This window comes from Haemorhous mexicanus, chromosome 10 (assembly GCF_027477595.1).
Source record: "Haemorhous mexicanus isolate bHaeMex1 chromosome 10, bHaeMex1.pri, whole genome shotgun sequence".
Classification (NCBI taxonomy): Eukaryota; Metazoa; Chordata; class Aves; order Passeriformes; family Fringillidae; genus Haemorhous; species Haemorhous mexicanus.
The window spans coordinates 7,664,985-7,691,378 of record NC_082350.1 but is presented as its reverse complement, the minus strand read 5'-3'; the positions used below and the strand labels follow the sequence as shown (position 1 = coordinate 7,691,378).

General features: G+C 44.8%; 2 protein-coding genes across 5 annotated transcripts in view; both read right to left on the bottom strand.

Moving 5' to 3' along the window:
- INPP5D (inositol polyphosphate-5-phosphatase D) overlaps nt 1-9,714 on the bottom strand; it is a 50,244-nt gene extending 40,530 nt beyond the window's left edge. For 2 of the 3 annotated variants that reach the window (XM_059855214.1, XM_059855212.1), the window contains exons 1-2: nt 9,476-9,714; nt 4,566-4,629 (exon numbers count right to left, since the gene is read on the bottom strand). In XM_059855214.1, coding sequence (XP_059711197.1) covers nt 4,566-4,629; nt 9,476-9,609 — 198 coding nt within the window. In that variant the 5' untranslated portion in view covers nt 9,610-9,714. The remainder of the gene's footprint in view (nt 1-4,565; nt 4,630-9,475) is intronic. The other variant, XM_059855213.1, reaches the window with a different exon arrangement.
- Nucleotides 9,715-13,892: 4,178 nt separating this feature from the next.
- Nucleotides 13,893-26,394, bottom strand: part of NEU2 (neuraminidase 2) — a 36,466-nt gene continuing 23,964 nt past the window's right edge. The window contains exons 1-4 of one of the 2 annotated variants that reach the window (XM_059855205.1): nt 22,409-22,594; nt 20,752-20,847; nt 17,114-17,318; nt 13,893-15,008 (exon numbers count right to left, since the gene is read on the bottom strand). In XM_059855205.1, coding sequence (XP_059711188.1) covers nt 14,070-15,008; nt 17,114-17,314 — 1,140 coding nt within the window. In that variant the 5' untranslated portion in view covers nt 17,315-17,318; nt 20,752-20,847; nt 22,409-22,594 and the 3' untranslated portion in view covers nt 13,893-14,069. Of the gene's footprint in view, nt 15,009-17,113; nt 17,319-20,751; nt 20,848-22,408; nt 22,595-26,394 lie in introns of those variants that run through there. The other variant, XM_059855206.1, reaches the window with a different exon arrangement.

The following is a 26,394-nucleotide window of genomic DNA, read 5'->3' as shown; positions in this document are numbered from 1 at the left end:
GGAGTTCTGTCCTTCACTGGTTCTCCTTACTGTGGGTGAGCCTCTGCTCCTCAGAGCAGCCATGGGACTGGGACCTTGTTAACACCCAACCTCCTGGGAAGAACCCTCACCATCTACTTGGGTGCCTCAGAGGAAAACTCCTCCTCACTCCACGGGAGCGTCTCCGAGCTGCCTTCAGGAGCCCGGCTGCCACTGCACAGCCCCGGCCATTTTCTGCCACTGCTTTGGGTTTTTTGCTACACTTTAGCCCAAAACCCAGCACCCACTGGGACACCCCACTCCTGCCACCACTTGGGGCTTAGTGCTACACTTCAGTTCATTGCCCCTGGAGGCTCTGCCATTCCAGCCGCTGCCCAGAGGTTCCTGCTCCAGCCATTTCGCCTCCAGAGGACACTGGGCCCGGCTGCCCCTGCGGGGTTGAGAGGGAAGCCCCTTTTCCGTCTCTCTCCACATCCCCCACGGGCAGAGCGGCGGCCGAGCCCGCAGCACAGCGCCCCCTGCGGGCGGGGGTAATCATCACCCCTGCCCGGCTGGGAGCCACCAGTGCCCCTGCTGGCTGTGACTGGAACAGCCGAGAGAAGGCTGAGAATATATATATATATATATATATATATATATATATATATATATATATATATATATATATATATATTCTCGACCTTCTAGTAAAGAACTGTTATTCCTTTTCTAGTCTCTGCCTGAAAGCGCCATAATTTCAAAGTTATAATGACTCAGAGGGAAGGGGATCATATTTTTCATTCTGAGGGATACTCCTGCCTTCCTTGGCAGATTCCTGTCTTTCAAATGAAGGCAGGTGTCATGTTCAAAACTGCTTATCTGGACTTTTTCAAAAGGGTGATCCAATTTTTCCTTCTGAAACAACACTTTTCTTCAACATGTTGGCAACACCATGGTCATGATATGGCAGGCAAGAGAAATTCATTGCCATGCTTACTGCTGCAGATGTAGAATCCTAATGGCAGATCACAAACCATACCATAAAATGCTGGAAGTACATATGCCAATATTTTTTTTCTTCAGCCTGAATGCAAAAGTGCACCTTTGCATGCAAAAATGTGTACTTCCCCTTCTTCCACCTGTCCTTGAACAGTTAATTTAACCATGAAAAAAAAAAAAAAAAGACACTATCATTCCATTAGGGTGGGACCAAGCTTCAGAAAAATGAAATGTACTCTCCAAGACTTACCAAAAAAAAAGTTATGCAACTTGCAGCTTGAAGGGTGAAAGAACTCCACAGAGTGGCAGAGGGAGAGCTGTCATATCACATGCGCTGAGTATGTAGCTGTGATATGACAGATCTTATAAACCTGCTGTCATCAAGAAAAATTCCTGACAGACAACAGTCCAGATCTGGGCAGGAACACAGCCCTTTTTTTAGGAAGAAGCACTGTGCAGGTAAAAAAAAAAAAAGGTCACATTTATAATCAGGGTTCATATTTGTAATCAATACAGGCTATTCTCAAGATTGAGTATTGAATCTTCCCTATATAATTTTTATAAATGCAGAAATGAGAAGCATTTACTGATTGCTGTATTAATTTAACACCTGATCTAGTTCCATAGGATTGTAGACCCTTTCCTTTATTAATGGTATTTTTTTAAATGTCCAGATTCCATCCTAGTCAGCAGCTTTTACATCCTTGTGAAAAAGTAATCTTTTCAAAAATATGATCTTTTAAGAAACATGAAGTAGTTTTTGTTTTATCCAAAAATCAATAGACAAGCAATCAAGAAAAAAAGCCTGGCCCAGCAGGAACACTGTACCAAAAACAGCAGCCAAGAATACAGGACTGTTTTTTTTTTCCTCTGAGCCTTAATTATAAGTCTCGCTGCATCTTTCTCTTGCTGGAAGAAGCCAGCCCTCTTCATTTGCCTCTACCTCAGAACTGGAATAAGGCAGCACAAAGCAGGAGGTGTTGTGTCTTCAAAACATGAGTTAGCAACACACTCTATTTAGCCTACTCCTGGTATTCAACCTACAGCTCCTGGCAACCCAGCTTACAAAGGTACTCCACCACAGTTGCTCTGCATTCTGTGATACAGAAACAAGAGAAATCCCTTGCAACCACAACATGGGAGCCAAGAGAATCCCACAAATTTCTTATTCATAAGCCTTTGATCCAGCAGGAGAGCTGCCCGTTGATACAGCACAGGGAAACAAAGATTTCTTATGGCTGCAGTGCTTTGAGCACTGTACATGCACATCTCTGCAGACAAGAGTTGTACGTGAAAACAGACCCTTTGTCACGCACAAACAATCATGGATCCAGTACAAATTGGGAAGCACAACTCGCATCTTCCTGGGTTGTAATGCACAGAACGCCCAGCACAGACATTCACTGGCAGGTGCTGTGAGCAGCCTGTGCCCCAGCACTCTCCAGAGAGTAGCTACACACAGGTACATTGCTCTCTGCTCAGGTTTCAAACTCTCCTGTCACTCATGGCATCTGTGTCCTGCTAGAACAGGCTCCAGGCCAAGCTGCATGTCCAGCATTTTTCACAGGATCTGCCAGCAGGGCAGCTGAGGAATGAAGAGGGGACATGGCTTGCCCAGGGCACAGAGGGACAAAGTGTGGGGCTGTGTGGCTGCCTTTGCACATACTTTCTGGCCTGCCTTTCTTCCTCTCCCACATGGGAAAACCCAACACAGGATAATTTTTGTGCTTGTTTTCCAAAAGACAAAGCAGCTGCCAAATTCATACCACAGTTATTCAGAATTAAGAGTTCTACAAGTTCCCTTCATCATACTGCTGCCAGTGCAAACAGCTAGGACACCATCAGCAGTGCCAGGGTCCCATGCCAGCCATGCCACAGAGCTGGTGTGGGACATAGATAGTTGTGCCCATTTCCTGGGCCTCAGGTGTCCCCCAACACTCTCCCTGCCTGTGGGGCTCGATCTGTGAGCTCTGGCACAGAGAGACCCCTTATCTCTGCAGCTCTCTGGGTACTCTCAAAGATAAACACCATATCCCCTTCTGGGGTCTTACCACCACCACATCACATCAGCACAACACAACACACTCTTTAGGACAGAATGGCTGGCATATATCAGAAGATGGGGGAGTATCAAGTATTACTACAAAAAGCCTACAGCACAGTGTGTGGAGCCAGGTGGGAATGGCAAGTTATTGGTTCCAGCTGGGTGCTGGTCCCAGGCTTGCACCCAGCTGAGCCTGCACAAGTTCCTCTGCACAGTGTCACTCAGTGCTCCATGAAGAGGGGTGAACTCTGGTGACATGCCGTAGTAACATTACAGACCCAGATCATGTCCAGCATAGACTCCTGCTGCCAGTTCCTCCTCAGAAACAGAAGTGCAAATGAGGCAGAGGAATCTCAATGGCTTTGGGGAATCCAGCTGTCAAGGCCAAGAGGGCCACAGTGGCTGGCCGTGGGCACACAGTCCTCTGGAGCACAGCACCAAGAGCCTGGAGTTAGCCTTGGAGGCAATACAGCTGTGTCTGCGCAGAGCTGCATCTCAGTGGGGCTCCTGAGAACAGCCCAAGATACCCAAAAGTAGGTCTTGAAGGAGCCGAGCTGGATGTGTGCACCCAGGACACACAATCCACCATTCTTACCAAAAGCCCACAGCTGAAAGCAAGCTGCCAGCACGCAGCTGTTCTCACTAACTCATTACTCTAGTTTCAGATATGCTGCCTCTTAGTGGAGATCTCAACAAAACACTGATAACCCCAAAGCACATGAGGAAATACACAACTAACATGTTGCATGAGAGACATATAAACTGCTCATGAAGTTGGTAGAAATCTGATTTACAGTGTGGGAAGCTAGTTGTCAACTGAAATGGGAAGGAATTATTGCAGAATGACTCTGAATAGCAAGACAGACTGGGTAGCCTGGGAATTTCCATTCCATTCAGCAGGGAATGCCCATGCAGCACAGACTGTGCCAAGAGCATGAATCAGCTGCAGCCCCCACTGTTGCCCAGTAAACCCATGCCCAATTCTTAGGGCTGTACAAGACCATGCCTCCCTCCCCACCCCAAATTTCATTATTTATATTAAAACAAAAAAGAGGCTGAGAGTGGCACCGGAAGGGGAAGTGGCACCGGAAGGGGAAGTGGCTCATTTAGACTCCTAAATCAAAATAGGAATAAACAGAACATTGGAAATTCCTGCCCTCAGTCTTGGTACTTTCTGGATCCTGAGACCAGAACTCAATTTACATTCTTTGGGTGTAGGCAACTGTGCTGCAGTTTTGGATTGAAAAGATCCATGATGTATTGATAAGAAGTTGGCTTCAGAGGAGAAGTTATTCCACATGCTGAGCTTCTCAGTTACATAAAACATGGATGTGCCACTGAACTGAAGGCATGTGTGTTAAAGAGTGCTGATGGCCACAGCTATGGACTGGATTGGAGACTGAAATCTCCACAGCAGTGGAGTAGAGACCAGCGTGTGCTGGCTTAACATTAGTTTAATTCCTTATATCTTTTTTTTTTTTTTTCTCTTGGTGTTAGAATTACTTCGAAAACCAGCATTCTCAAATACATTTTTGTGGGACCAAATAGCACAGAGGTGGCTTACCTGGACAATTAGTTTATTTTCTTTATCGGGCAGAATTCGGTATGTATAAACACAATTCCGGTACCTGGAACAGACCACAGGTGATATGGTTAGACCATGTCCAGAAGGGAATCCCACTATGGCATCCCTCCCTGTGAGAAAAGACATTGGAAAATCCTGAGACATATAGATTGCTTCATGCACAAGGGTTTTAAACCATTTCTCTTTCTTACTTTCTTTTCCTGGAGCCTGCAGACTAACACAAACCTGAAGTGTTCCTGGTCACTGAAACAGGAACATCTGCTTGCAGATGTCACTGCAGAAAGTGATATCAGCATTAGCTCAGAGGGAGTTATTCCACTCTTCTTCTGGCCGGAAAGAGAGAAAACACCAAGTGGCTCTAGCTGTCAGTAGAGCAAGCATCTCAGGAAGAAATGAAAAAGCAGAAATCCAAAAGGCAAAGGGCTAAAATCAGTAATAAATGAGTAAAGTGAAGGGCTAGTGCATTGACTTGTATTGGATAAAGCAAATAATATATTTCAGCTAAATCACAGTACAACATCTGATTGCCAGGCACGTTTTTATCCACATATCCTAAACAACAGTTTAAATGAAAACCCATCTCACCATCCCGGTGTGGATGCACACTGTACATGTGCATCGTAGGGCACCCTCAACAAATACTTTGTCCCAGTTAAATTCAATTAGATTCTTATTTAAGGGGGGATGGAGGAGTCTTGTGTTCAGTGGAGGGTCACATCAATGCACAGGAGACCAAGGGAAGCCTGAACAGCGCTGTAAGCTTGACCTCCCTTAGCAGCTGCTGAGCTTTGTGTGGTTCACCCAAGAAGTATTGACTAGACAATATATTTTTACCTTTCTCACAACAAAAGATTGATCAAATCTTTTAAGTTATCTGCAAAGCACTTAAAAGATACAATATCGCTTTGAGCCACCAAAAGGTGCAGGTTCAACCCCTTCCTTCTCAAACGAAAGAACAGAATCCACACTCAGATCTTCCTTGGTTGTAACAGAAACACTGCACTGTCTGTGGAATTGTCACAAAATGTGGGCTGAGGTCATCCCCCCAGCTGGGGAGATCAGGCAAATCAACAAACATCCTAATCTCTCTCAGAGTTGTGATGTGAATTTATTCATCACAGGCCTTTCAAAATCATTCCACACAGGAGAGAGGAGACTGCCAGGATTTCAGGCAGCCTTATATAAGGAGTCACAAAGAGATATTGGAAATGAAAATAAATTCCTCGTAGATCATAGCTGAGTTTTTCTAGGATGTCTGGAGGACATGTAGTGTGTCTTTTGACAGCATTAATGCAAAGGACGCAGAAGAATTCAAGCTGTTTCTAGAGCTCATTTCACAGGCATCTATTTATTCACACATCTGGTACAAAGCTGGAAGTCACAGACATGATCCTCAACTATAGAACAGCTACAGCACTGCTAATTCCACCAATAACAGGGCAATCAGTGCCAGGTGAGGATATGAGCCAAGGAAGGGCATGGGGTTTGTTTTTGTGTCAATGCAGCCCTCTTACACCATTTTCTCCTGTTGATATTCAAATAGAGCTAAGCAGAATTATTCATGCAGCAGAGACAATTTGTGTGCGTGAAGATTATGAAACTGACAAATGAAGCAGCCCAATGGCTCTTGCTCACAAGAGGACTCTCATGTGGCCTTCACAGAAAGTGACCCATCACACAGACAGTTCAAGGCTGCTCTCATAAAGCTTGTAAAGAGGTTTAGGCTGAGAACCAGTAAGATCAGTATAAGAACAATGAAAGAAGGGCAGTTGGGTGAGACAGGAGAAGGTAGGAACGCTCCTAGGATCAGAGGAGGAATCCTCCTTGCCAGTCCCCTAACTTAATGCATGTGGATGGAGAAGACCGGGATTCTGACTCCATTTTTACCCTTAGGCTTCCTGTCCTCAGCATCTTGACTGTCAAGTTATGTGTTCCCAGCTGCCACCACATTTTAAGTCCTCCCTAACAGCTGGGTTGAGTTCAGAATTGTTCAGCCATTGTTCAGGCTGTCCATGTAGAAGGTAAATAAAACATCAGCCTCCAAGTACTTGTCATCTCCCTGTCCTCTCAACCAACCAGAGGAGGTAACAGTATGACAAGGCAGGCATTTTCTCCTTCCTCTCCCACTAAATGTTTTTATGTACATGATAATGTGCATATTGGGGGTGTCTGGAGCACTGAACAGGGCTGCTGTGCTAGGCCTGGTGCCATGTGCCAAGTGCACCATGAGAGAGGCACAGCATTGGAAAGGTCATCTCACAGGCAGGGTCCTCTTAGAGGGGTCCCAAAGCTGCAGCTGGTCCTTGAGAGTTGCCTCTAGAAGTGTTGTTAGTCATGCAGCCATTCATGGAGGAAGTGCCAACAGAAGATCCCCTGGAGGAATGGTACCAGTTTAGGTGCAGGGAACACTAGGCGGGGTCTTTTGGATTTCAGGATTCAGGCATTCCCCTCCAGGTGAGTAAAAGACCCCATTTCTTGTCAATAAACTGACAGATCAAATGATTTAGGCACAGAGAAAGGAGGAGGAAAAAGGCTTTGTTTCTTGCCTTTTATGGGGCAGTGTGACCAGAGTAGGGGACAGCTGTGCAGGGGGAGGAGCATTTCCCAGCCTTTCACTCTCTAAATGCTGCTGCTCTAACTTTCAGAAAAGGAGGCAAGGCACTCTGAAAAGACTCTCCAGATACACCGCCCCTACTTGTCTATATTTATACAAACCCTGTTTTTCTAAAGCAGCTCTTCAATGAAAGCATTATTTCATTCTATTATATTATAATAATAAATGCTTTTGCTGGATCTTGACTGATCTGCCCAGTAAATATTAGAGCTTTGTAGAATATGACATTTCTTTTTCAGAGCAAATTTCATGTTTTTTCATTTTCCTTATGTATACACAGTTGACACCTGCTCCTTTTCAACATAATTCTCTTTTGTGGAAACAATTTGCAGTCAGCTTTTCAATTCCCCACTCTCCCATTCTTTGTCTCCAGCCCCTCTATTTTTTAAACGAAGTAACTGAAGAGCTCAAACTTCAAACACCTCCCAGTCAATAGCACAGCTGAAATCGATACATCTCTGAGGAAGTTTTCAGCTTCAGCAAAGGCGCCCATTTTGTGGGGATGACATTCAGAGGGAAAGACTTATTCACCACCTCTCCACAAACTAACTGCAAGCCAGCATAAGCTGAAAGCTTATGTCAGATCATTTGACAGCAGTCTGTGTGATGTTTCCCAGGCTGTAATTAATGCCAGCCCTTCGCACCTCTGATCCAGCAGCTCTTGGCTGGCAAGGCTGGGTGCTCCCCAATTCTTTAATCAAGCCGTTCAAATTAGCTACCTCAGAATGGATTTAAGAATATAACCTTTGGCTCCCGGTTCAGAAAATCATGGTCATTATATTGTTTCTATTTCCTGATCCCATGTCTCTCAAGTCACAAAAGGCTTTCAAAGCTGGCTGCGTAAACATTTACAATGGAAAAACTTATGCAAATACGTGTTAGTAGGCCTTTTTGCAGCACCTTCCCTTTCTATAATCTCCACCATCGCTTGGTGAAAATATATTGTGTACATACTGGTTAGAAGTCGAATCAATGGGGTAATACTAAAATCACTCAATGGAAGCTACAGTCTGTTCTAGTAAATTGTTCCCTGACTGACCACTCAGGCCCTCAGCTCCTGTTACAGAATTTTCTCTCCTTCTTCCTGCTAGTACTGGCTATTCATCTGCAGCTGCCCTTCTTTCTCTGCTCCCTTCAGAAAGACAAAACTCTTCCCTGTGTTGTTTCAATCACCTTATCAGGCAGGCACCAAGGCTCCCTGTGCCTTGTGAAGACACCCACTCCCCAGCCATGACTCCCTGGCAGTCCAACAGCTACGTCCACAGGGCAGTTGCCCAGCCCCATGGCACTCAGCAGCTGACAGTGCTGTCACAGAATCTGACCTCAGAGACAAGCAGTTAGCCCAGAGTTATAAACAGCAGCACCACCTTCACCACTACAAGAAATATACTTTCAGACAGAAAATGAGAAACTTGTTTGTAATGTAATGTGGGGTAAAGATTAAATTAGTTTCATCAATCTGCTGCAAAATGGCAGCAAAGAGGATCTGATAGGGTCGCACAAGGGCTCTCTTGATCTCTCCTAAGCAAGGAGCAACTGTCTGATCTCTCTGTAAGACAAAGTTCAATGTCTCAGATTTTACCTATTGACTTCAGTCTCCTCTCACCCCTGCTCTCCTGCCTCCAGGAAGAAAAACCTGCCTCTCACAAACCCAGGGCAGGAGGCCTTGCTCCCTGGTTCCTGACCTAACCCAGAATGAGGGGATCAGGGCTACCAGCACTTCTCTCCCTATTCCCCACATGAAACGTTTACCCCATGAGCCACATTAATGATGCAGGTGGAATCACTGCTGTGCTGGGTATACTATGCACAACTCCAGGAACTATTTCAAGCCTTTTGCTGAATGCAACACAGTACAAGCAGGGAGCTCGAACATACACTGAACCAGAGCAAGAAAAGTGCCTGGGAGGTCCCAGGCTCAGGACTGGGGTCACTAAAGATAAATATTTGACCCAAGTTGTTAAGACTCTCCAGAAGAGGTTATTTTCTCTCAAAGCACAGCAGCAGTGCCTTTGACCATTCTCTCCTTTTGAATCAGCGGCAAGAGCAGCGTGAGCAGTACAGCAGTACATAAACTAAGGGTTTATTCAGCCTGGCTCCTAACCCTTCCCCACCCCATGGCCCAGTCTGGTGAAACCAGTGGTGCTCTGAGGAAGGCTGCACATTCCCAGTGAGTACAGCACCTGTTTGCCTCTGTGCTGGGGAGGAGGCAGGAGTGACCCCTGGCCAGCAGGGATAGCAGTGTGGGCGAGGGCGCGGTGAACGCTGTACTTACAGCACGCAGAGTGCATATGCTGAAGCAATTGACTCACTGGCCCGCACAAGGAAGCTGCCATCCTTGCCTACTTTGGAGAGCAGGTCTTCAGCTCTGGAGCGAGTGATGTTGCCGTGGTACCAGCACTGATCCATCGCTGGAGCTGGAGGAAACCTGAATGCCAACACAGGAGCTGCCAGAGCTGCCTGTGTGTCTGTGTGTAACGATCAGCCAGCTTCAGCTTACCAGCTTCCTGTTTCAATAGCACAGAGAGGGAAAGGAAACTCAGCCACGGACAACTTCCTCAACTCAAACAGCTCAGAGAGTGAGTGTGACATATCCCTGCAGCCCCCACTCTCCCTCTTCATGCTGCTGCTGAAGTGACTAGCAAGCCCACGTTCCCTGCCTTTCCCTCCTGCTTTGTGTCCAAAAGTCCCAGCTGGTGATCTCTTCTGCTCCCTCATAGATTCAGTCCCCCAGGCTTTGGTGGCCTGCCGTCCAATTTACAATCTCCTGCCAGATCCTTTGAGTTTTCATCTTTTTCCTGTCTCTCTGTCCTACCCACTACAGGTCTCCATGGGGAACAAATAAATCTCTGATCAGAAACACACTGTGCATTAGGATACATAGCACTGACTATCCCATTCCTTCCTGTCTAACTAGGTGTGAGGAGGGAACTTCAAAGAATTGAAAAAATAAAATAACTACTGCATGTCTCCATGCATAGAAGCAGACTGAAAGGCTGATTTGTGCTGGGGATTTTTGACCAAAGCTCCCTGTCAGATACTGTGAGATGGATTCAAAGATCTTTCCTACTCTAAATCCCCAAAGGTGGGATAGAGCAAAGCTGTGTCTGCAACCTGCGTCAGAGAGGGGAGAACTGGAGCTTTCACTTCCCTTTTCTTTGTGTGTACATCTGTCCCTCAGCTATGCTGTGTGGCATGCTTCGTGCTGCATTTCCAAGACATATTTGCAGCAATGCCAGAACGTTCCTACAGGGGCACTGCCTGCATGACAATTTTGGTCGTCTATCCTGTACCTCCAACCACTCTGCTCTCTGCACATCCACATTTGAGCTGTACCTGAAAGCAGCAGCTGAGCTGGCACTCAAAGTCCAGAGGCAGAGGAAAGGTGAAAACCCTGCTAGCTCTATGCAACCCTTGGTTCCCAGACCCAGGAGAAGTGCTAGAACCGCAGTACCTGGACCATGCATGAAATGCTGTGCTATACACTGCATGGACAGCAAGGCAGGAGAGAACAGATTGTCAGTGCACAGGGGGAGGCTAAAATGTGTGGGTGTGTAAAGGGAGAGTGAACCAGCATAACCCAGCATCCATCCCTGTAAGCCTTCTTGCTGCTTTCAGCTTTGCAGAGGCTTGGTCTGCAGTGTCCAGCTTAACCTCTGCAGTAAGATGAAACTGTGGGCAGCAGCAGCCCAAAGTTGTATGGCCAGAACAGGGCCCTGCTAGATGAGCAGAACTGCACTGTGCAGGGCTTCCTGTCCATGATTAGCAAGCACTGTCTGCACATGAAAATTAGCTCAGCCAAACCTGGCCTTCAGCTCCACTAACATCCACACAGGCCCTTAGCAGACAAACTCCTATGGATTCAGGTGCCTAAATGGAGTCAGACACAGAATGCTATGCAGTGGATTTGCCAGCAGCTGTAAGCTATGGAGTAGCTACAAACTTATTCTCCCAACCAAAATGAGAGTCTGCATATGGCAAAGGCACCATGCAGCTGCTCTGACAGCCCTGCCTGGCCACAGTGCACTGCTAACCTCACCTGCACCAAATCCTTGGGATTTCTGGTACCTCCAGAAGCTTCTCTGGAGCACAGCTGTGACAGGAAGCAGAACAGCTCTGAATGTCAACCACTGCTTGACCTCACAGTGCTCTCCAAGCAACAGGCATGTATCTGGATGCAGAGTGGACAGAGCTGCTCTCAACATCAATTTTGATAGAATGAAACTGTTTGGAGAGTTTATCCTGATCTTCTGCAAACTAACACCAGGTAACAGGTACAAGCCCTCATTAGACATATAAGACTAATCAGCTGCATACTTAGCTCCTATCCACCCCACCTCCAACATAGATTTTTAGCAATCTGCTGCTATTTCCTTCAAATCCCGTGTCCAGGCACACACTAGTCCTTGACTAGTGGAGACAAAAACAAAGGGAAGGGATCCAAGTATACAAATGATAATTGTGACAACTGAATGGGCAGGCTGATTTCTGTATTTCTTGGTCCTAAGAAAGCATAGTACAGCTTCAGCGGCTCAAAAGGTAAATCCCAATCCCCTAATATAACCAGCTCTATGATCCCTAATGGCTTGTTAGCTTGGAATAATATCTTATCTCCAAGACACTATAATAGACACTTTATCTGAACTATTTTGCTATAGATGTCCAGGTAGTACTGTAGCAGATGGGTGTCCACGCACCAGCCTCTCCAGAACCAGTAAATAAATACTGTCTGTGGCATCATTCAAGATGTACAGTGGTCACCCAACCCCTCCTCCCCACTTATATTCAGCCTGTGCACTGCATCAGCATGGGACCTGACAGGCTTGGCCAGATAGAAACTTAAGTATGCATTTCCATGTCACAAAACTAAAGTATTCCATAGTACTTGATGAGGACGTTAAGTCTATAGGGCAGCAGTTAGCTTTGCAGAAATCTAAATATACCATTCCCTAATTAGGCATCAGTGACAGGCTGTTGACCACAAAGGTTATTTAGACTCTGGCCTACATCTAAAGAGCATATGAGTAATACCCAAAAAGTACTGGCTACCTGAGCCACTCTGCTACTCCAGCCCAGCATGTTACTGACCTGCTGCTTGGGAAAAGCTTGACAAATTACCAGTCTATCTGTGAAGTCATGAGATCCCTTCACTCCCTTGGCATCCGTAGCATCCAGGTGCCCTGAAACAAATCTCCATAGTGAGGAAAGGCAGGGCCTTTTTTCCCAACACCCATGAAAGCTGTCAGTAGTAAAAGGCAAGGGTAGGAGCACTGTGCAAGCAGAGACTGCTCACAGACCTGAGCAGTTACACTGCAAAGGATCCCATGGGACTTGGTAGTGTTCACCAAAGGGGATATGTTCTGAGAGACCTCTGAAAAGTAGGAATTCTTCCTCACCAAGAGGGTGAACAAACATATTTTCCTTGCAGTCATTGAACGTGTGCACACATGCAGGATACAACACACAGGAAACAAGCACAGACTGGTTCCTATGCAGAATTTTGTCCAGAGGCATGGGCAACACTTTCCTAGCTCCATCTGCTCTGATGTGTCTCACATGGTAGCCATTTGTTTCTGGTCAGTCCCTTGTCTAGTCATTGTATAATGCCTCTTTTCAAAACACACTGTACTGTAGTAGAATAGTGTCTCTCTCACCAAAAGTAGAGCTGTTTCATTCAGAAATCGGCTGAAAATCTGTCTACATTGGAAAGCCTTCCAGCTTGAGTGTTTTATGTTTCTCTGGCCTTGGTCAGTTCTCCTTCCTCTGACACTGGTGCTTTTTTGCTGAAAGTGGAGCAATGTTATTTGTTTGACATAGTGCTTCATATGCCAATAATACTCTGTAATAACAAGACATGGGGTTGTCAACAATAAGAGTAGTTGCTATGTGGATCATAGCTTGGCAGTTGTGTTAGAAAGACCAGCAAGCACTTCCCCTTCTGACTCTAAATTGGGAGCTCCCTCTGCAGACCTGTCCTGATCCTGCAGTTTCCATACAGGCAAAATGCCATTTTTGCCACTTGCTCTGTCCCCCAGCGTAGAAGGGTCCTGGTGTCTTCATTGACTCCTACTAACACTGCCCAGGGAGAGGGAGCAGCCAGAGCACACAAGGCTGTGGTTTTCTTACACATAGGAAACTGCACCTTCTCAATGCAGTGTAAGCAAAAGGGCGAGTGAGCCAGAAAACACAGCATGGGAAGTAAGGAGAAGGTTAAGTTAGGCAGAAGCCTCTGGGGTGCCTGGGAACTCAACAAGGCAGCCTCAAAAACGCTGAAGAAGTTGGCATGAATATCCCAAGAGCAAGGCATCGCATGGCCTTGCTGAAATAAGGAGACAGAAAGCCCTGGAAATTACAGGTGCCTGCATTCCTACACTGGCTGCAAGAAGCAGTGCTCCTTACCAGAGCCAAAGCAGCTTCTTGAAGGAGGATGACAGCAGATATAGGGTAGTAAGCCCAGCGCCCTCTCTAGAAGTTTCTCCACAACTTACTAAAAACCACTCAGCTAACCCTGCTGCCATTTCTTCCCTTGCAGTCCCTGCACTGTCAGCACATGTCCCTGATGAAGTCTATCAGACACCTCGAGGTGAGAAGCCCTATACAAAGGTCACACTTGTTTTGGGCACGTGATGTGTAAAAAAGCAGCCAATGAGAAAGGCAAAAAGGGAGAACAGGCAATAGAAAACAAAACCAAATGTGTTAACTTGTGGTATGTTTAATGGACTTCACAATCTACAGACAGAACAAGCCAACACCAAACTAAGTGTGCAGCAGGAACAAAAAAAACCCCTTTTGCTGAGGGATAAGAAATGACAGTAAAAAGCATCAGCAAAGGTGGTGTTTGGAGGGATGCTAATGGAAAGGCTTGAGACTCAGTGTTCTGAGGGAAAGGCCTGCTTCAAAGTAAACATGACAAAAATCATCTCTTCACATTGTCTGTGGGTCCCATATTCAAAAAGGCAGGAGAACAAAGGTGAGCCATCAGGCCCAACACCCATGTACTGCAGATCTGAATAAGCACACAGGCCCTTGAAGAGTATGCTGGGTTTTGTCCAGTGTGCTGGATTTAAAGGGCTTTTGTTGAGGTAAATTCCTAAATCTTTTCGTCCCCTTGGGTCTGTAGGATGAGCATAGAGTAACCAACTGTCTTGACATCTGGCATCAGGGGGAGGTGGGAAGGCAGTAACACTTCCATGGCATCCTGAGGGAGGTTCTATTAGCATTTCAACCCTCTGCCCTCCCTCAAAGTCCAGCCCGTGGTTGTAGCTGACAGCCTGGATCCTGGCTCCTCTGTTGCTCCTTGCATTGCAGTAAAGGACCTTTCTGCCACAGGTATGCAGCTCTGCTACCTGGCACTCCACTGCGCTCTCCTCCCCCACAAAGTTCCCCTTCTCCCATGTTGTCCCATGGTCAGAGCTGATGAAGCAGAAGGCATGAGGGGTGGGGTGTTGCTTGGGGTCCAAGATACGATAGGCATAGGCAGGAATCACAAGGCTCCGAGCCTCATTGAGCAATTGTAATCCATGACCTGGCCCCACCGCAAACGTGGCCCAGTTCTTGTACTCATTCCTAATGGTCCTGTCGGTGACATCCTGGACAGTGCTCCAGGTGCGTCCTTGGTCCATGCTAGTGACATAGCAGAGACGTACCAGGTTGATCTTTGTCCTCAGCTGATGCTGCTCAGAGATCTTTCCTGGGACAGCTATGAAGAACAAGATGAGTTTTCCTGAGACTTCATCATATACCGGGCAGGGGTTCATAGATCGGTGGCCTTCCAGCTGTGCACTGACAAGCGTCTCCATCCTTTTCCACTGCCACAGCCCGTGGGAAGGGAGACAAGAATGGAACACACTGTTACACAGAGACCCACATTATAGTGCAAGGATGTCTGGATAAAAGCTACAGAAGAGCATGGGAAGAACAGAAGCAGGATAATGGATAGAGCAAGAAATGGGAAGACAATAATCTGGCATAGTCAAAGGCAAGTGAAAATTATTTTGATCACACGAAGCATGTACACTTCACCAAGCATGTGGGTTATGTCCTTTTCAATTACTACTCCTTGAGGAACTGATAGCTCCATATCTCAATCCAGCTGATGACACCCTCTAAAAAGCTACAGCAGCTGAATTTTCAGAAATCCTCACAAATTATATATATGGCACACAGACATTCCCAGTGGTCAGAGTGCGCTAGTACAGACGCTGTGCTGTGTCAATGTTTTTTAGGAAGTCACAGAGAAACCCAAGCCCTTTTCAAGCATCCTGGATGATGACAAATCCCTGCTCATTTAGGCTCCCATTCCTCCACTTTGATGTGAATGTATGTGAATTGGCAACCCAGCCTACACTGAGGCACCTTGCTAGGGCTGATTATGTGACTCTGGTGTGGAGATTTGGACCCTGAGCTGTCTGACTCAGAAAATAGGTCGTAGAGCTGGTACAACTACCCAGCAAGCCCTGTTTTCTTCAAATGAATAGCACATAACGCAATCATGTTTCTAACACTAGCATTGCAATTAGCAAACTATGACTACATAGTGTTATTGGCTTGGTAAGCAAAGCAGTAGTTTTCAGTAAGATTATATTAATTAGCTTTTCTGCCCTGATTTGCTGATTAGCCTTTTTGTTCATATCTTATCTTTTTCTATCCAACTAATATTAACTTTTATTGAAAATTTAGTATTTCCATTTTAAGAAACTCTAGCATGTGAACACAAATTACTAAGTTTATGACCAACTGAACCCCACTAACTGAATTACAGGGAGTTACACAAGATGTTACCTGAATGGTATGACACTGCAGGTGGGCTCAGAGGCTGCTTCTGCTAGGCAGACTCCAGCTCTTAAGAGCCTATACTCTAAGACAACCAACAAAGGTTTGGAATAGAAAAATAAAATCACTTTTTTTTTCCTCCAAGACATTAATGCCTTTGCATATGCAAAAAATTATTATAAATAGAATTTCCACCACCCCCAGCTACCCGGCAGCATAACTGTTAATAATAACTGGTAGGTTAATAAGGTAGCCAATTCACTGGCACCAGCAAACCAGACACTTCTTTTTGCATGGAGAGACTAATTATTCTTAATTGTTTTTCAAACCAGAAATTAGTCCTAAAATGATGAATTAAAAAAAAAAAAAGATAGTCACTCATCACTAATTTACTCCTCCCCATCGTTGTGGCATTTCTTCCTCTTCCTTGAGGCATTTCTGCCTCCCCACCATATTTTTCCTGCTACAACAGGACATTTGTCCTATTGTAAATCTAAGACACTCCGACAAAAGAAAAAAAAAATGATGCATCTGACTCCATCATCAGAAGGCTAATAAATTACTTTATTATACTATACTATGTATATTTCATCTAAACGGAATCTGCCAAGCACTCACTCACAACTGCACAAAATTACACTTATCTCAAATACTCTCGTGACTGTCCCGTGACAGTCCGACACACACACTGCTTGGCCCTGATAGGCCAAGAAAATAAAACATCCTCACTTCAAGTAAACAATCTCCATATTGCATTCTACTTTAGCACAACACAAGCACAGCAAGTGAGATGAGAATTGTGTTTTCCTCCTTCTCTGCTTGTCTCACTACTTCTCTCAGTTCAGAAAGCATGTGAATACCACATTGTCCCATCTCTGTATCTGCATACCCAGCTCTGCAATGATGGGTCAAAGCCACCCCTAGAATATCTACTCCATTTTAGTCCCCCCAACAGATGCCCATAGGGTTGAATCCCAGCAGTGATAACGAGACATGCATTATTTATAGGCAGATTTTTCTCCTGTACCTGGGGAGGAGAAGCTGCCCTGTCCCTACAGCAAGAGGGCAAATACATTGCACTCACTGGGGGCGGGTGGGCAGAACAGGGGGCAGTGTCCCCCGCTTCGCCCTGCACTGGTACCTGAACGTGCTGCATGGCTGGGTCGTACACGCCTCTGCGCATGACTATCAGCTTGGCATGTTCATCCACTAGGTCCTCTCGCTCCTCAGCAAAGGCCAGGATCATGCTGAACCGTGGCAGGTAGAGCAGGGCTGGAATTCGATAGCTCCAGGTACCATTCCGGAATAATGTTTCTTGCTCCAGGACAGGGAACGCAGCCATTGTGCTAGGGGGAAGAGGACAAAGCACACTGCATTTTGACCCAGCAAAGTGTCATGGGGCAAATTCCACTGCTTTTTGCTCTCTGTGCTCAGTGGGACCTGTCAAGCATTGAAACATGCTTTCAGCTTTGTATTTTCCTTCTGCTTTTCCAAAGAAAACCTATGTATAGCATAGTAGCTGGAACTCAGGCCAAACTTACCCCAGGAACAGCCTGCTTGGTCTGACTGGAGTGTCACAAAGTAAGTACACCAAATGCAGTTAATTAAAAAGCTGTGCTTTGTTTGGTCTTTTTAATTAAATGCACAGGCTGGGATTTGTTTGTTTGTTTGTTTTTGCTTACTCTAATTCAGAAGACTGTTGATAAAAAGACATTGTAGTAGTTTCCCTCAGAAGACCATTAATTTCTCTGTTACGGTTGTATCCAAAACTTGGCAAAGAACTTCCGCTTTGCCAAACACGAGCTTAAAATCCCATATAAATGACACACTGAGGCAATCCCTGGCCCCAGGTGTGTCCCAGTTTGAGAATGGCAAGCACTGAGCATGAATAAGGAAAGGAAAAGAACACCCCTCCTTCCATAAGATCAAAAAACAGTCTGAATGGCGTCACATCACTTGGGATGTGACCAGGCAGAAACATTGTCCTCTTTACAATGATTTAATAGCAATGTTATGAAGGAAAGCAAACATGAGCGACAACTTCAGGAAGCTGCCTCTGTGTAACTGGTCTGTGCTATGCCCCCACATATCCTCTCCCCCTCCTCAGACCTACTTGGCCCTCTGTCCTCTTGCACCAGTGAGCCAATTTACCCCAGTATAAAAACCGGTAGATTAAGGGAATTGTGTCTCAGCAGATGGAGGAAAAAATAAGAAAGAAAAAAAGAGAAAAATATAAAAGGAAAAAAAAAAATTCTCACACGATGCACCAAAAACTGAAGGCTTGGATATTCCCTGCTCAGCAGAGAAGGTGGGGAAGAAAAAAAGAAAAATAAATATTAAGAAATCAAGCCTTTGATCTCTGACGCATTGAGTGGGTAGGATGGCAGGAAGAAGATGACAATACACTATGAGTAAGAAATTCAAATGCCTCCTACCTCACTGAGGCAAGACTTGCTGCCCTCTTCGTTAAGGATTCTCCTATTTACCTAAATCTTAGAAAGTGCTGTAGCAACTACTGGACACAGATGAGCTCCTGATGTTCTTGAAGGCTGCCTTAATAATTCAGGACCAGATATGGAAGCATCTTCAGAGTGCTTGTACCTACCTGAAAAATAGTTTGCACTCTTCCATCTTTAAGATTTTATCAGCCAGCCTAACTAACATAGACTTGGTCAATTTTTTTTTTTACAGTGTTTATTTGTGAGTTAGGAAAACACAAATAAACTGAGTTTATCCTCCAGAAAAGTCTGAAGCACAAGGCACGCCATATATTCCAATGTATCCAGATCCATAGCTAAGCAGTAAGTGTTCAAATATTCCTTGCTTTCACCTTCCAGGTGCTATAAATATCAGTGAGATTTTTGAACTCACAGCACTTCTCAGAAGGGTCTGAACTGCACTGCTCTAGCTAAAGCCAGCTATACAGCCCACAGCAAGCCCCAGCTCCACTGCCACCCTGATCCAAAGGCACGGGAAAGGGGAAGTCAATCTCCCAGGAGCAGCTGCTCCTTCCTCACTGTCACAGAAGATATAGCAGTGTGAGGAAAGGCAGCAGCACTGCTACCATACAGAGTGTTACCAGAACTGGATCACAGCTATCCATGCAATAACATGAAGGAAATAGGAAGACCTTCCTAGAACAAATAACTGTGTTGTTTGCTACTTACCAGCATGGATCTGTCTATTTATGGCTCCTGAAAGAAAAACTCACCAGTGTGCTTCCAGACTATTTAAAGGGAGATTATTTAAAGGGAGATTAGTCAGCCTGTCTAGTGCAGCACAGGTTCCCTAGTGCTCCTGCTCATAATGCCATCCTGATCTTGCAGTCCTGCTTCAGAGCAGGGCAAATGGGGAAGGAAAAGAAAGGGGGGGGGGGGGGGGAAACGAAAAGAAGAAGAAAGAGAGCACGAGAGAAATCTGGGCTGGTCCGTGAATCCCTTGACAGAAAGCCAAGAGACTGCTGCCACAGGAGGCCATGCTGCAGCCTGCTGCACACGAGTCCCTCCTGTCTGAGCCTGTCACCTGCACACAGCTCTGCCCACACCCTCAGCCCCCTGTGACATGCTCACTGTGAGTGTCACAACATCTTCCACTTACTGCCAAATGGGGATTGAGGAAATAGCTGAACTGGGAATAGCTGCCATAGAAACAAGCCTGAGGTTCCTGGACACAGCAACTATAATCAAGGAAAATACTGGAATCAAGTGACATTTCCATCTATCCAGAGACTAAATAGAGATACATGTGAGTGTGTGTATATATACATTTGTACCTACACTCCCTACACACTGTGTGGTATTATGGCTGTATGCATATATATATATAAAAATATATATATATATATGCATGCTATGCATCCATCTGCAGAGAAACTTTTCCATCCTTTTTTAAACACACAAAGTCAGTATTCAGATTTTTCTATGTTCTCCCTTGTGGATTCTCATGCAGAGATTGAGTCATAACAGTGTGAGTTTCACACAGAATCAAAAATGAAGGATCTTTAAATAAGATTTAAGTTCATAATATATATATTAAAAGAAAGCAAAATAGTGCTGCTTTAGTTGTCCAGCCAACTGAAAGGAATTGATTTTTCTTTTGATCCCAAACTGTATTCAAAGGCATGCCCACCAACTGGACCCTTCTGAATAAAAAAGAAGAAAAATTGGCAAATCATTGACTGGACAGCCATAGAAAGAGTGTTCCAGTGCTCATATTCCAGGACTGCTGGAATTCAAATCACACATGCTAGTCCTTCCAAGGCTACATTGCCAGGGGATGTGTGTGTCCATGATGCTACTTGGTTCCTAAACCTCACTGAAACAGCACTGGCTGGCCTGAAAGGAAGAAAGCAGTATCGCAGCCAGCACATCCCAAGGACAGGGGCAAGACAAAGATCACAGCAATATCTTTTGAAACACTAAGAGCTAAACTGGAATACAAAGGCCTGAAACAGAAGCAGGAGACTGGAGAGCTATACACATGAAGACAAAAATTGCTCAGACCAGTATTGACCCAACAACCTTGGAGAGAGAGTTAGCTGTACTTTCCTGATCTATAGGAGTAAGAAAGGGGAACTGGATGTAGTATTTTTTTTCCTAAGAGAAAAGAACATATCTGGTTACCTCTCTCTGGAGAGAGGTGCTAGTGAGGAGAAGGGAAATTTATCATGTAGCCATTAAGCCAATATCTCCTACTGCATTCTGGTTTTTACTGGAGTCTTTAATTTATTTTCCAGGCTTATCCTTGCAAAGTGTTGTGTTCAAGGAGGCTGATGTTTACCTGCAATTCCTCTCCAAGGCACGAGGGAAGCTGCTGTACTGAGATCCAGTACTTCACCTCTGGGCAGGACTGGGCAGACAGGGAAAGATGAGCACACTGCAAACAGTAAGAGAAGAGGGAGTTAAACCGGAGGAAGCCATTAGTCATCATTTGCAAGTTACACAGCTGTAATGATTTCCAAAGCAGAGACTGTTTCCAGCACACCAGAAGAGTCAAAAGAAATAACAGTTGTCACCAAGTGAATCTATGGTGGATTTAATCCCTGGAAAGAGCCCAAGTGGCAGAAAGGAAAAGGTGCTGGTAGACACCAGGAGAGGGTACTTGTTCCTTCCACTTTTGTCCTTCAAGGCAGCTCACACAGACTTGGAGCAGGATGAGCCATTGCATCTTTATTTACTTTACTCCTCTCCAAGAAAAGTGAGTAAAAAGCATAACATTTCCACTGGCCTCAGCTTCTGTAAAAACCTATTGTGAACATGATCAGAACCAAGCTGAAATGACAGCATGTCTTTAAAACAAACCAACAGAAATAAGGTAATATACTGAACTCGATCCCTTGGTCCCTGTCCGAGAACTCTACACTCTGTGGAGCAGCTTGTTCTTGAATGGTTTCAGATAGGTTCCAAAAGAACTATCCAACTCATTAAGGGAGAGTCTGGGGGGAAAAACACAATCAAAAAACCCAAAGAGAGTCAAAAGCAAAACTCAACTAAAATTCTGCTTTTCAAGGCAAGCACAAGAACCCAGGACTGGTCATTTTCTACTCAGCATCAGACCTAGACTTACTGGGCCTTCCAAATGTATAAAGTCAACCAAGCATTATGCCAAAACACACTCCTTGTCTCACTTGAAGGGAAATAAGACATTTCCCTTGTGATATTGCACAGAGGGGTCCCAGAAGTAGTCACGTTCCAAGCCAGTTGTATAGGATTAAGAAACAGAAGCCCCAGATTGCTTCTAGAATAACTGCTGCACAGCACACTCCTGCATGGAAGTTTTCCTCCCTCCTAGGCAGCGTAGCTGTGCCCGTTTCTGCCAAAGCCCAGCATCAGAGCGCTCCATCTCCAGCCTGCTTATGCCCTTAGACCAGACCCTACACTAAATCTAGGCTATGGAATTTCTTAACAAGCTAAGCAACACACATTTATTTAGTCTACTAAATCACCCTCAATTGTAAAGTCAGAAAGATGTTTATCAGCAAAAGCTGTCAAACAATAAACCTTAAACAAACCTTAACATTCAGAATTCAAAACTGAAAAAGACACAAAACTGGAATTACTTTAATCCAGCAGCTAATTGAACTAAAATTTTTAACCACACTGGAAACAGAAAGTTTCTCATGTGGTAAAAATGTCTTACCACATTTACAAGGGGATTTTCCATCACCCCAGTACATGCTTTCCTAAACAATCAATCAGGGTCTGCTTTCAAACTGTTATGGTTCAGCTTGGCAGTAGCTCCTGTGCCTTAAAGAGGAGGTTTTCTTAGCAGGAGAGAGGAATTACATGGAGCAGCAGTATTTTTCTTAAAATATATTTGGTGGAGGAATACACAAACTGCATTCCTACTTGAACCTACAAAATGTTGTATTTACCTTTTCAGTTCCTAACATTGTCCACAGTTATGAAAATAAAAAAAAGGAAAAGGAAAAAAATACCTTTTTACTCTGTATCCTCTGGAAGTCACGTCAAAAGGCCAAAAAAAAAAAAAACAGAACCAAAAACCACTCCTATTGGATTAGACAAAAGGGAGGCTCACCACACTCTTACCAAGTAATCGCCAACCTGCAAAATTATTTATGTTGGCAGCAATGTCAGCTGTCTTGGATACCCAGGAAAAGCTATCAGCTGGCATATAAACACAAGCTTACATTTAAATAGCAAACCTGTTTTGCATATAAGGGGTGGTTCCATGAGAGCCAGACAAACAATAGAGAAAGACTTTTACATTACCATAGTAATTAAGCAGCATGTTTCTACCTGCATGGGTTGCTGCACTGTGGCACAGCTGCTGGTTCTATACAGTTCAGCATGCTGTCTTATTTCTCCCCTGGTACTGAGGAAGGCAAAGTTCCTCTGGTTGCAGCATGAGGACTCCCAGTGCTTTCCCTCAGAGTACTGAGCTCTGGGAAAGTTTGCCTAAAGAACCCATAAAATTGTTATAACCAACAGGTGAGGGTGCTGTGGTAATCTAACATTCTGTCTCCACACACCTCCAATCCATCAACATGTTCTTTCTGGATAAGAAATGGGTTAACCAAGGAGTGGCCAGGCAAGAATGCAGGAATGACATGCTGATGCATTCAGGTGCAGCTCCCACAGCCTCTGTGGAAGTGTTTCAAGGCCAAACTATCCCAGCAGCTGTGAGCAAGGAGCTACTGGGGGGAACCAAGCACAGGGAGGAGAGTACAAGCCTAAGGTCACACCTGAGGAAGAAAGGGATGGAAGTACCCCTTCTCCCAGCTGTGCCCTGTCTGGCTGAGAGGCAGCACCTGCAGATGCTGCAAGTACCCAAGCAAATAATTTCACAACTACATTGTGCTACTGCTGTCAGAGATGACAGCAGTATCCCATTTCCAATCCCATTTCTTGCTGCATCCCTTCCTTTCCTCTCTTCTCTATTGAGTTTCCATTGCTGCCATTAACACTTCTTGTCTTTGAAGTGATTTGAAAGAATGAGAATAACCATCCTGTGAAGAGATCTTGAAAGTCATGGAAGTCTCCTCATTTGATGGCAGTTGTGGTTGATCTGTGCAAGCCAAATAGGAAGATGCAAAGATGTGGATTTGCAACCAATCAGCTGACCAACCAAATTAAGATAATGCTTCTGTAGTACTCTGTTTCTCTTGAGCAACCCTGTATCCTTTCCTGTGCCAGGAAGAATCCTCATCTTACCTTGGCAAGCCATCAGAGGATATGAAACTGGCAGAAAATTAATCCGGGGGGGGAAAAAAAAAAAAAAAGTGAACAGTTTCTGCTGGGTCATTGTCCCGGATTGCATCAGTAAAAGTCCATCAAGCAGCAGAATCTGCAGTTGGAGCAGGAGCATGAAGCTGCTGACAGGAGGAGCAAACACACGACCCAGACGAGCACTTAGTCATTGGATCTAATTAGCTGCCTGGTGAAACCACACCCTGTGTTTACGAACTGGCCAGGTAAAGTATGGCCTTAATTGGGGCACACAAGAGAAGACTGAAGGCATTTGTATCTCACTGCATTACCTGGAATAAACAACAGTGTGAAGAAAAGTCCCTCCAGAGACAATATCATTGACATCCACCAGATACTAACTTTTAACAGTGGCTCCTGGAGAAAATCCAGAGTCAAGTAAAGTGGCAGCAATTAATGGAGGACAAAAGACATTGAAGAGGCTGCCAAGGTGCAGTCTGCCTGAAAGCAAGACATGAATGATTGCTTTATGGATTTCTTCCCCTTTTTTCTTCTCCCTGGCTAGCAGCAGTGTTATTTAGGTGATTTTCTGAGTCACACACTTGGCTTCTGCAGCCAGACAACCCATAAATACTCATTTGTTTAACAGAAATCACCTTTCCCAGATGCAGCTTAAAACTGGTTGTCCATCTCTTCTGAGTGGAACTCCCAAGTGTGGCGTGGTGTGGTGGCAATGGTTCCATGGGCTATGGTGGCAGCATGCATATGGCAGAGTAGCTCTGCCTCTGGCCACCTCCCACCTCCCCTTGTTGGCTCATCCTCTCTAAGATTCCACACATTCTCCTGCAGCCAGCTGGGGTGCCCCGCCTTTGACCCACTCCCCAGGACCAATCAGTAGCAAACATGGCTGTACAGATGCTAACAGTTTAGAAAGGCTAAATCTACCCCTAAAATGAAGGATGTGCTGCTTAGTCCTTCTATGAGGTTAAAATGAGGGAATCCCAGTGCTTGTGCAGGACAGTCCCACAATCAACATGTGGGCACCCCACACTGCTTCCCTGCAGCCACCAACACTGCTGCCAGCATCCAGGCTCCAGCACTGCTCTTCAGCCTCCAGCCCACAGCACAGACCTCTATTTGCAAAACCCCAGCCTTCTGATAAAAGAAAAAGTACTTTTCCCAAACAACATGTTGTTCTGAAACTATTTCACAAAACTGTTCCTTAGTAACTATCAAAAATGGATGTCCCACTGTAGACAGGCACAGCCTGATCCTTCCTCTTTCCTTTCAGTGTAAATCAAAATCAGTGTCACCACTGAAGTTTAAAACAGGTTTAGGTCTGAAGAAGATCAAAATCTTCACTTCTATTGTTCCACGCTTACTTCATTGCCCTTATATCTGATTGTTGTAATGAAAACGTTTTTAAAAAGGTTAAAAAATGCAAATGGGGTGTGTGGGTGCATTAATAAGAGGATATAAAAATAATGCAGAAGAGAATATAATGACAGAATCCTGAACAATGGAGCATTTGAATTTGGAGGACTGTGTTCAGTTTTGGGTGTCACCTCTTAGGAAAGATGGCAATAGATGCAAATGGAGGCTGAGGAAGAGAATTCAGAAGCTAATGCTCATGAGCATATGTGAAAAGAAATGAGCAGGAAAACAAGAAATGGTACATCTAGTGAGTGACATGCAGTCCATTGAAAATTGCCAATGTATATTTCCCTTGCAAAATGCTTAAACCTGATTCCATTGATTCCCAACATCACTAGAAAGGCAAGGCTGGTTCAGGTGATTCAGTGGTTTTGCTATGCTGTACAGTGTAGCTGCTGTTGTCAGGCAGCTGTAGTTCAAGTCAAGAGGTCTGTGGGGTCAGATCATGTGAAGCAGCAATTACACAGTACTGCAAATTTTAAGTTAAAACGTGATGTGTTGCCTTCCAGGCATTGGAGAACATGGTATCCTTGGTGCAGAAGATAAATCCTACAGACCTGGCCTTTGACTAAAAGTCTGTTCTGTCCAGGAAGGAAAAAAAAAGACAAGAAAAAGGCAAAGTAATAATAATTATGAATGTAAGAAGCAAATGCTAATGGCAGAGGTCTTTGGGAAAGAGGATCCCTTGGATGAGAAAACATCCACTGTTTTCTTTTAATGCCAATTCTAGCTGGGGAAAAGAGCCTCTGAGCACATTTGAGACCAGCACCTCACTAGCCTTATCAGCTGTAGGTACAACAGGCATGAGGACCTGGTATTCTTTGGGTTTGTACTCCTTCACACTCCACTGACTCCACTTACATTACTTTTGATCTCCATCAGCACAGAATTTTCCAAGCACAGAATCCTGCTGCTGATGCCTCTCTCCCAGTAAATACAATCTATTTCCTTACCTTGTGAAAAAAAATGGACAAAATAAAAAAATATTCCCTTAACTCAAAGAGCAACAGCATTACCCCATAGCAGACCTGTAAGCCTTCTGGCACTCCATGGTGAGTCATGGGTTTGTCACAGGGAAGCTTCCTTACCCTGTGTGAGACAACACCCAAAAAACAGCCTGCCTATTATACATATTACACCATTTCTCCATTTACTTTGCCCATTTGGAAGAAAAAAGAAAATACATTTTATTTTTGTTAACAAAATGAATGGCATGATCTATGAGAAGCACAGGAAGAGAGGTGGTGAGGTTTGGATACAAAAAGAGGATTGTAGAAGCAGGATTTATTTAGCCTTCCAAAAAACACTGAGGAGGAGTCAC